The 11,444-nt window shown below is 40.3% G+C and overlaps 1 protein-coding gene across 1 annotated transcript; it reads right to left on the bottom strand.

The window, feature by feature from the left end:
• Nucleotides 1–10,190: 10,190 nt before the first annotated feature.
• LOC147628077 (uncharacterized) lies at nucleotides 10,191–11,055 on the bottom strand. Its single transcript, XM_086814304.1, has 2 exons — nucleotides 10,644–11,055; nucleotides 10,191–10,543 (listed from the first exon to the last, which is right to left on the bottom strand). The coding sequence occupies exons 1-2, from the start codon at nucleotides 11,053–11,055 to the stop codon at nucleotides 10,191–10,193; spliced, it is 765 nt and encodes a 254-aa protein (XP_086670430.1).
• Nucleotides 11,056–11,444: the final 389 nt, after the last annotated feature.

Here is an 11,444-nt window from a genome sequence, read left to right on the forward strand (position 1 = left end):
TAAGTTAGCGAGTGAGAGAGGGCCCAAGGGAAAGAGAGAGAGAGAGAGAAAATTATTATTATTTTAGGTATTTTGTTTTGTTTTAAAGGGAAAAGATAAAAATGAGTCTTTTTTCAAGGGGAAAAACGAGAGGAGAAAGAAGGGAGAGAAAAAGAGGGGAGGACAGGGAGAGTAGAACTAGTTTATATTTTTTTATTTTTGTTTTTTGTTTTTAAGGGAAAAATAAAGAAAGAGAGAAGGGAAATCAACTGTTGCGGGAGGAAGTTCCTTGTGACGATTACTTTTATTATGGCGCATGATTCAATAAGTGGACGTTTCATATTTGTTTTTAAAACGAATTGTAAGAATTAATTGACATCTGAGACTTGAGCGCATCGAGCAACTCTTCCATTTTTACTCATCCATTTTTACTCAGTGGGCGCCTAACCGTTTGCTTGCTTCTGTGCGTGATGTCCTCTTAAGGAGGCTGGGGACATCACGGCAGCGGTCAGTTGCTACGTGACGAGGGAGACATGAGGAAGAAAAGGGACAAAAATCAATGGTTGCAGTAAATTACAGCCAGGGTGTTGAACACTGCATGGAGAAAATGTAAAAAGCAGAAAAACATGTAGAAACAGACGCGTACCCTGCTTTCTTTAAGGGTTGCGAGGCAGAATGCAAAAAGCAGGAAAAGCACACACGTGGCCTCCTGCTTTTCCAAAAATTTTGCTTTCCTAAGGAAAATTGTAAAATGCAAAAGCAGGAAAACGAGTCGAAAAGCAGATGCGTATGCTGCTTTCTTTATAAAGCTATCATCTCTTCTTCTTACAATCGTCGAGACAACCGCGTGGCGCAGCATTGTGAACCCGGGACACTCAGGGATGCGTGGAGCAGGAGGCTACATGACAGCTAATGCGGCCAACCAGCTCGACTACGGAGAGATACCGCCGGATGTACCCGTAGCACCGCCGCTTCAGCGCCAGCTCCGCCCACCGCCAACAGGCAGCGTCGATATCGAAGAGGAAGTGCTGTTTGTAGCTATGATCAAACAATTAGTGCTGCCTTCCCCCCTTCGCCAGCTGCCCCGCCAATTGCAGAAGAGACTCGATGATTTTTTCAAGTTCGTCCTACCGGTTCCCCCCTGTGACCGCTGCGGCGACCGCTCACTCGTCCGTTTCCGTTACTTCAACAACCCCAACAAGAAATCGACGCTCCTGCAGCCCCGCTACCAGTGTTTCTCCCCCTCCTGCCGCCCTACGTCGGCTAATCCAAAGTCCGCCCGTAAGTCCTTTACCCTCAACCTGCAGAAGTACGCGGCTCACCTTGAGCTTCACGGCGGATTATACACGATTCTCCAAAATAACAGCTTTATTCTCAACTTGAGCAGTACCACTACCAGCGAGGACCTCCGCGATATAAGGGCGGCGGCCACCACACGGAAACTGACGTCACGTCGACAAAAGACATCAAAGTTGCTGTCGCCGGCAGCTCCGCAGCAGCCGGCTGCCTTCCTTCCGGCATTGCAGTCGAAGCATAGCATGAGCTACGGTTTCAACGACGGCGCCTATTATTGGACGACGACTGCAACTGCGCCGCCGATTAACGATGAAATGTATTCATATGTAGCCACTGGGGATAACTTGGTATCCGAGTGCCAAAAGGCAAAGCAAGAAGTCACACTGACGGCAAGTGGAGTGAAAACTTGGGCTGGCTCACTGCTTGTGATCGAAACGCCGAGCGACACTACCTCCATGACGGGTGAAGACCTAGCATCGGGGTGCGCTGATGAAGACAATACAGCTCTGCCGCCGTGCGCCGCGGCTTTCTGTGACATATACCACGGCAGCGCGTTTGAGTTTCCGGCAGCTGCAGGGCAGCTTCCTGACAGCACTATTTGTATCCACCACCAGAATGTGACCGATCAGAGCTTGTTGCCTGCAGCCATTCAATCATCGGTCACCACGTTGCCCAATAGTGCAAGTTTCACAGCAGATGAGCTGGAGGAGGCACTGAAATTTGTGGAAACTGGATTGGAAAATGACATCAACGCTGCACGATTTAATGACCTCGACTCCATCGATTTGCCAGAGCTAGAACCCATCGATTTACCAGCTCTAGAATCCATGGATTTGCCAGATCTAGTTGATTTTGTTGACCCAAACTTCAATTTTAAAGCTACTTCATGTTCTCTCCATTTGAACGGCAGTGTTACATGAAACTTATGAAAGGTTTTAGACCTTCAAACTCATGTAGCAGAAGATTATGCGCGCAGCCGGACTTTACAAAACAATATACTGTATCGATCAATTGTGGTGTTACATTGATAAAGGCCTATAGCTACTCACTTAGTGCCGCGCCGTTGGAGGAGAAAGATGGATTATTTGAGTAAACTAATTATTAACTAACTCAAATAATAATTGCAATAAATATGAGTTACGTCAAGGCAATATGAGAGAGTCAAGTATTGTCACATGGAAGGGTATAAAAAAACTTGAACCCTCCACATGAAGGGCATGTAGGTATTAGTTTGTTACTTCTTTAGATACATTGGCTTAAATTGATATTAATTTAAAACTTTCATTGTTACAATTTAGAAACTTTTATATTTGAACATAAATAAGTACCAACAACAAAGATTAATTCAACTTGTTGTTTAAGCTTAGCACAATAATAAAGATTAATCAAATTTGTTTACGCTTACTTGAAATCTTATCAAAATGAAGTTCTTAGTTAGAATTGAGTTCTCGTAGCTACACACATTGCATGTTGATTAGTTCTATTCTTAACGATATTCGTTGATAGCTTATTGAAAAAGCTGATGTAGCTTTACAATAGAACCATGGCGACTGAGAAAAACAAATTTCATAAGCGAGTAAACTAATTATTAACTAACTCAAATAATAATTGCAATAAATATGAGTTACGTCAAGGCAATATGAGAAAGAGTCAAGTATTGTCACATGGAAGGGTATAAAAAAACTTGAACCCTGCACATGAAGGGCATGTAGGTATTAGTTTGTTACTTCTTTAGATACATTGGCTTAAATTGATATTAATTTAAAACTTTCATTGTTACAATTTAGAAACTTTTATATTTGAACATAAATAAGTACCAACAACAAAGATTAATTCAACTTGTTGTTTAAGCTTAGCACAATAATAAAGATTAATCAAATTTGTTTACGCTTACTTGAAATCTTATCAAAATGAAGTTCTTAGTTAGAATTGAGTTCTTGTAGCTACACACATTGCATGTTGATTAGTTCTATTCTTAACGATATTTGTTGATAGCTTATTGAAAAACTGATGTAGCTTTACAATAGAACCATGGCGACTGAGAAAAACAAATTTCATAAGCGAAAGGATTATAATAGTGGGTTAATCTGATAGTGGATCAATGGATTGACAATACATTTCATGACATATTGTTGCCTTGATGGGTCAATGACTTAACAATTTTATTTTATTTGTGAATGTTTTAGGGAGAAACTTGAAAGGTAACCTTTACGTTGGCCCTCACTTAAAGGGCAAAGAAAAAAATATGCCCTTCACGTGAAGGACAACTTTGTTGAAAAAAAGGATACTCTACTTGCAAACATAAACACTGTATCAGGGTTATTTTCATATTACCAGCATGTAGCCCTCTTCTAAACAATAATGTTACCCTCTAGGACTTTGACAAATAGTTGCATATTAATGATTAGGTATCATGCATATAAACCAATGACTATATTGAACTAAACTTCAATCATTGAAAATTGAATTTCACGATTTATGTAGAACACCCTTTGATTTCTTAGAAGTAAGAGGAGGCCAACAATCACATAATTCCACTAGTCATAATAATTTATCTACCTTCACACAAGTATCCACACACACACATGTATAAAGCTAGTAGCTTGTTGGCTTCTAAGAAATTAGATAGTGTGTGATATATATGTATGCACTTATGTAATCTCTCTCACAAGTAATCAAAGTATTATGATCACACACACATGTATAAAGCTAGTAGCCTATTGTCTTCTAAGAAATTAGATAGTGTGTGATATATATGTATGCATTTATGTAATCTCTCTCTCACAAGTAATCAAAGTAATAAGATCATAAAGGGTTGACATTCTGTTTAAGGTTCCATAACTTTCTGAATATAGAAAATTCTCTCTCTCTCTCTCTCTCTCTCTCTCTGTGACGCTTCATAATTTCGTATAAATATTTTTGATAAATTTTTGTTGTAAAAAGGGTGTAGAATGTTTTGTTAGGACACATACCATGTTTTGACAAAATTTTGTATTGCAAGAAATTTATGGTTTTGATCATCTTCATGTAGTCATTTTTGTGAGTGATTTTTGATTAGGCTAGAGGTGGAATTAAGTGAAGTTTTGCATGAGAGAGTTTTTCTATTTTGTACATAGAATAATTTTTCTTAAGTGAAACCTTTGTGATTCACATTATTTCATATCCGTTTGGTGACTCCAAAGTGGGCTTTGAGTGGTGTTGTGCTAAAAATGTCCCTAAATTTTCGTGTCAAGACATTGCAGGTCCTAAACAGAGGCCAGGAATGAAGATTTAGTCTCGAACGAAGAGATTCAAAGTCGAAGAGAAGGATTTAATGTTTGAAATGAGCTATTGAGCATCCTCATCTCGGATCACCAAGGTGCAAATGGTGCACCACAGAAAAGGGTTGTTTTCCCAGTGTTTAAAAAAAAATCTCTTGAGAATGATGACCGCATATGAAGAAACCTTTCCGAACACATTTTCTCCAAAAAAAGGGCAACATCGCCAAAAATATTGCGCGCAGATTGAGAAAGCTCGAGAAGAGCTACTTTTAGCTTTTGGACGTGAAGAAGAAGAACACATAGAGAGTGCGAGTGTGTGTGTGAGTGTGAGTGCGAGATTTTCATGAGAGAGAGTGCGAGTGAGATAGCTCGGGGGTGGTCAGGTGGTTAGAACTCTTTCCTTCAAGAGTGCATCAGATCAGGTTATTGTAAAATTTCTTGATATATTCAAAACTGTTCTCTTTCTGCCTTAAATAAGATTGTGCGAAATTCTATTTTTCTTGAATTGTATTGTGATTATTGAGTGGGAGCGTCACACTCTCTCTCTCTCTCTCTCTCTCTCTCACACACACACACACACACACACACACACACACACATTCACCCACCATAATCAAACCCTCCCCAAGTCAAAGGGAGTTATTAGGATTCAGTAGTTGAAGTCTTGTTGTTGCTAGCACACATTCTACCTATATTGTGAGTCAAGTTGAGTAGGAACAGATGACAGAGGTAGATTTGTGGGATTAGTGCATTCTCCCTTTGGGGATAAGCCTCCATGCACTAACTGGGTTGCAAACTCTATGGTTGACAGATAGATTTATGTTATCCTTGAGCTACAAGTAGAGGACTCTTTCATTGTGGCGCCATTTGCCAAGGACCATAAACTTTGTTAGTTGAGTGCCAATCTCTTTAGTCTATTGTCATTTGTTTACCTTCGTTTGGTTGCAAAATCAGAGAATAGTTTAGGTTCGGGTATTGAATGTGTGATCCCAATGATGCCGAGCAGTTATATCGCGTGTAGGCTATGTAGGTAGAGTAGATAAGATAAGGAATGGAGTGATTGGAAGTGTGTGGAGGATAATTTCACATTACTTCTTTGGCGGTCGAGACTAGTCTCGCATCCTCCTCTTTGTCATTTGTCATTTATGCATTAGGAGTAAGGTACACAACCGTTTTGTTACTTATCTAGCTAGCTCACTCAACTATTGGTTTCACATTATGACCATTGGTGAGTGATCTGGCTAGACAAGCATTAGAGTGATGGCATACTTATCTAGCCAACTCACTCACTAGCGGTTTCACATTATGACTGTTGTACAGAGTACCTTAGTACTTATGTTTGTATTTCCACCTATGTTTGTAGACCTTTGTCACCCTCAACTCTCCTAGGAAGCTCTCGGGTTCTAGGCCTAGGAGGCTCAACTCTTGATTTATGGGGCATCCTTAGCTCTTCAGTAGCCATATAGACACCATTTAGGGCTCCACTTGGACCTCTTGTTGCATGCATAGAGGTATACCCAGGTCTAGGTGGATTTTCTAGAGCTACACCACCCCAAAAGGTTGGTCCTCTTGTTGTTGTTTCTACTGAATGGGTGGGTACTCCATTAGTAATGTTCACTATTTTAGGAGCTATCGTCTCTCCAAAGAAAGCTGTGTCATTTGGCAGTTTGGGTATAATGCCTAGTAATAGGGGCTTATCATTCCATGTCATACTTCTAATTTTAGCCCAGTCTAGCTTCCCAAGCTCGCTTCCCCAATTATCTCGATATATATTTCCTAAATTTTTTGATTTCATCTCAACAAAAATAGTTAAATGTTCAGGCAGTTCTACCCTAAATGGTCTTGTAGTGGCATAGTATACGTTGTTAAGTGTCCTCTAAACAATACCATTATAGGGGCATCTCGAGGAACCTTAGTCACTAGAACTAGCACCGTGGTTCCCCCATTCGGTTTCTCTTGCAATTTTTCATTCTTTCTCTCTAAACCATGTTGCAGACTAGTCAAGATATCAACATTGGATCGGTTTGGAAGCATACTTGGTCTTTTTGATTACATAGTTGGTGCTCCTAGCATGTTATGTCTTTGAGTGTACTCCCTTTCGCTCTTGGAATGGCCACTTGGAATGGGCAGACCCATTGTATCGGTATTCTCTAGATCTCTAGGCCACCTTGTACAGTGCTCCTTCATCTCCTTTGCCACCTTGTATAGTGCTCCTTCATCTCCTTTGCCACCTTGTATAGTGCTCCTTCATCTCCTTTGTACATGTCTCCCTAGTGTTTCACCCATGACTTTGGTTGAATGGGAGTTAGATTATCTACTAGTTTCACCAAAAACGTGCTCATAGGATCTCAGTATATATTTGCACCATAGGCATTAATATCAACATAGGTTAGTATGACATTGTATTCTATGCCTACAACTAGAGTTGTTCATGGGCTTCTTTCCAAGATTTCAAGTTGATGGTCTATCTTGTGACACTATATGTCCCAATTTGAGGTTTGGAGCCAAGTCCCTTACAGATATCTCGCTTTCGATTAGTGACACCATTTCCAAGCAAGATTCAGAGGATGAGCCCTCACAAATACTTTCTACATTGCAAACCAACTGAGTTTCGGTAGCTCAAGTAGGTACTCTCGTGAGGCCACGTCAGATGCCTAGAAGGTGCCCAAGGCCTATCCGGATCTCAAATGAATAAAGTCCTTCAAGTGCAATGTGGTAGTTGCTTCGGATCTTAAATGAATAAAGTCCTTGAAGTGCAATGTGGTGGTTGCTTTTAGTCATTTTGTGCTGTGTATGCAAGATAATGGTTGTTTGTTCCTTTTAACAATTATTTTTGTGTTTTTTGTTGGTGCATGTGACTCCTTTTAGTTTTATGTGCAAAGTGCATGTGAGTCAAAAATTGCCAAATTTTGCAAATTCTAAACCACCCTAACTTCAGGGCATCAAACAAGACAATGCTGCCATACACGCGTTTCATACACGCGATAAATTACGAACGCGTGTATGGTCGCGCTTGTATTTGAATAGAATCGGGCGCGTGTATTTTAGCATTTAAGTTCGCGTGTATATTTGCATTTATCAACGCGTGTATAAACGCGTTTATATACACGCAGTAATACACGCATAAATACACGATAATATTTACGGGGTAATACTCGCTATTATACACGGATAAATACACGCTACTGTACACGGATTAATACACGCATGGCAGAGAAAAACTGAAAAAAAACTGAATTCCTTAATAAAATTAAAAACTATTTTCCTTAAACCATCTCATAGTACATTACAGTATACATCATTACACAATCCCACTACATGCATTTACAACAATGAAATATATTCAAAATAAATCATGCATATGAGATGATAGAAATGTCATCAATTTAGAACATACAGTGACGGATTGGTTAGGGTTCGATCTCATCTTCAATAAGATCCATCCTTGTCAAACGATCAACATCAATATCCATTTGATCAATTGGTAAGGCTACGATTAAATTTATTCCACTATCGATATTCTGTACTCCATTGATAATGGTATCGATGTCCTGATCATCCTCATCAGCATCACCATCATCCTCAATGGTAGGGTCATTCTCATGATCATGAGAAATGGCATGCTCATCCTCATTATCACGATCATCTCTTATTTCTTGATCATCGATCACAACATCTTCAATGGCATGTTCGACGTCATCTTCATTGCGGCTTGTTACATCCTCCATATGCTCCATATCAGTGAATGTATTATACATCACTTTGGAACGTGGTGCAATAGGGATGACGTACCACCATTTGATGTCATGCACCATTGGTAGATAGATAACCTACTCAAATACACACAGTACAGTAATTAATTAGCATATCAAAAGTCAAGGGGTACGCGAGCTTAGATATATATGTACATGAAACACATTAGTAAAAAAATGCATACCTGCTCACATTGTTGTGGCAATACGAGCCTATCTTTCTTTGTTTGCCAGAACTTTGTAGAGTCAATAGTTACATATCCACTTGCATGGCGTTTTATCGTTGCATCAGGCCCTTTTTCCACCACGTTCATTTGCCATTTGACATCCAAAACATACACAAAGAAGCGACGAAAGTCAAGCCTAAATATGTCTTGGATTATGCCACAATAATCATCCATTTTTCCATTAGCTCCCTCAAAGCTACTAATGACACCGCAATCTTGTGTATTTCTCTTTTCATCAATTCTTTGTGTTCGAAAATGCTTGCCTTCACACCATATAGCATTGAACATAGTGCACTGGACCAAAATAGAAGCAATATTTGTGTAAGCAATGTGAATAAATATTAAAAGCAAATCACTTACAACTAATGCAAAACATTAGTTCTATGTACCTTTGACATGCATCCTCGTGCATACTCCCATTCTTCCGCCGTGATATGCAGCCCCTCGTCGCTCTCTGCTCTCTCCATTTCCTCATGCAACCAATCAACATGGATATCATTCGGAAGTGTTGCTAGATGCTTAGGGTACGCCTTCCGAGAGCCATGTTGCCTCCGAAAGAGAGCTCTTTTTGCTTGCCTTTTTGTCTTTGCATCCTCATATCTTGTAACCCATCTGCTCATCACATCACTATTAAGGATACAAGTGAAATTGAGATCATCAATCAATGTTCTGTCAATTACTTTACTCTGTCCTTTTCCTTGAGGCACAATAGAGGTCATCCTCAAGTCCTCTTCATTGCTCCATAGTCGTGGCAAAGAGCTGTCCACCTGACCAAGAAATTCTGAAATATATACAAGAGACTCTTGTATCAACCAACCCTCGGCCATGCTTCCTTCAGGCCTTGCACTTTGCCTCACAAAGTCTTTTAAGGTCTTCATGAAGCGCTCTAGGAAGAACATCCAACGTGCATGCACAGTACCACATAAAGCAATTTCGTCCACTAAATGCACAATGAGATGTAGTTGACTTGTGAGAATGGTTCGCGGAAAAGTCTCCTCTACCAAACAAACCACCTCCACTGCCATAACACGCGCATCATCCAACGTGGCTGGATCAATTGCTTTGGAACTAACATATCTGAAAAATAAATAAATAGTACGTTATACCTCATGCACGTTCATTTTGCAAGGTATAATGAAGGGTGATCTGAGCATGGGTTTTACATACCTCACAAGCTCGCCCATCTTATAAATACATTTTTTCAAACTCTTATTCGCACAATGGTCGATGCTAGTAGGTAGTATGAACTGCGCACATAAGAGCACATTTATGGTTTATGGCATTACAAAATTTAATTTCAACGTACGTACAAGACTTGGAAAACACTTACTTGAAGCATCTTGTGCCAATCGTGGGACTTCAACCCATATAGTTGCTCAACGCCTCTTTTCTTAGTGGTTGTAAAGGCTCCCTTCAATGATCTCATGCATCCAGTGGGAGTACGCAAAGTGGTGATGGCCTGCTTTACCTGCTTCTCCTCTTTCTTTGATATAATCCATGGTGCAGGCGGAAGACGAACGTGCCCACCCACCTCTCGTGGCCAAGCTTGACGCATACGTCCTGCGACCCGCAAGTCCTCACGTACGCTAACATTGTCTCGTTTACCAGTAATATGTTCCCAAATACCAGATCCCACATTCTTGAAGATGTGCATGGGATCAAGAAGATGGTTGATCTTAAGATGGGTCCAATATGGCAGCGGGAAAAAAATGGAGTACCTGCACAAGGGATTGCTCTATGTGACCTTTAATCCAATTAGAGACTACACAAAACAAGATTGAAAAAACATCACTATACCTGTTCATGCCATCTGGAGGAAGAATAGTTGTAGACTCCCAAATACGCTTCCAATCTTTTGCACGAAGTGTTTGTGGAGGAATGTTACTCTTACTAGCAACATATTTAGGATGATATGAGGGGAGAAATCGATGATGATTATCGAATATAGTCTTACACAAACCATCAGCATACTCATGTACTAACGAAGGGCCACAAACAGGACATGCATGTTTACCCGATGTTTTCAAACCTGTTAAAATATAAATAAAAGTTAGAATAATAAAGTCAAACCGTCTAATTAATATATATAGCCAATAGTAATAGAGTAGGGAGGTAATTAGAATTCTTACCAGAACAATCGCTGTATCCTGGAAAGTCATGCATTGTCCACATCAACACTGCTTTTAAGTCGAAGTGTCGAGAGGAGGGAGGCCTACTAATGTCCACCACCGCAACACCTCTCCATAGTTCCTCCAACTCATCAATCAGTGGTTCAAGATAAACATCCATATGCTTGACTTTATGTTTCCCTGGAATTAGAAGGGATAACATAAGATGTCCCTTCTTGATCGCCATTGATGGTGGAAGGTTATAATTCACCAGCACAACTGGCCACACGCTGTATGCGGTGCTTTTGAAACCAAATGGATTCACTCCATCCATACCCAGGCCAAGTCTCAAGTTTCTGGGCTCTGTTTTAAAGCTGGGCCACTCATCTTCAATATGCTTCCAAGCAGGAGTGTCTGCGGGAATTCTCCACATGCCATCATCCGATCGATGTGAGGAATGCCATGACATGAGCTCTGCTATGGATTTGCACTTGAACATGTGTTTGATGCGAGGAATTATAGGAAAGTGTCGCAAGACTTTACGAGGTACATCAAAACTCTTCATATCTGTTCTGTACCTTGCTTCACCACAAGTGGGACATGTCAGAGCCTCCTTATGCGTCCCACGAAAGAGAATGCAATCATTGACACATGCATGTATTTTATCATAATCCAGTCCTCCAAGAGATGTCACATAGCGCCTCGCTATGTCTCTTGAGGTGGGCAGTCTATTTTCCTTTGGAAGCATGTTTGACAATAGCCTGCATCCAATATCATCAATTATAATTAGTCTTAAATCTTAAACCTTAAACCACTAATTCA

This window comes from Cibotium barometz, chromosome 20 (genome assembly GCF_041138505.1).
Source record: "Cibotium barometz isolate CiBa-2024 chromosome 20, ASM4113850v1, whole genome shotgun sequence".
Classification (NCBI taxonomy): domain Eukaryota; kingdom Viridiplantae; phylum Streptophyta; class Polypodiopsida; order Cyatheales; family Cibotiaceae; genus Cibotium; species Cibotium barometz.

Coding starts and splice junctions, on each gene's coding strand:
- LOC147628077 (XM_086814304.1), bottom strand. CDS start 11,055: ATGTGGAGAATTCCCGCAGACACTCCTGCTTGGAAGCATATTGAAGAT. Junction 10,544..10,643: donor AGGATACAGCGATTGTTCTG/GTAAGAATTCTA, acceptor ATATTTTAACAG/GTTTGAAAACATCGGGTAAA.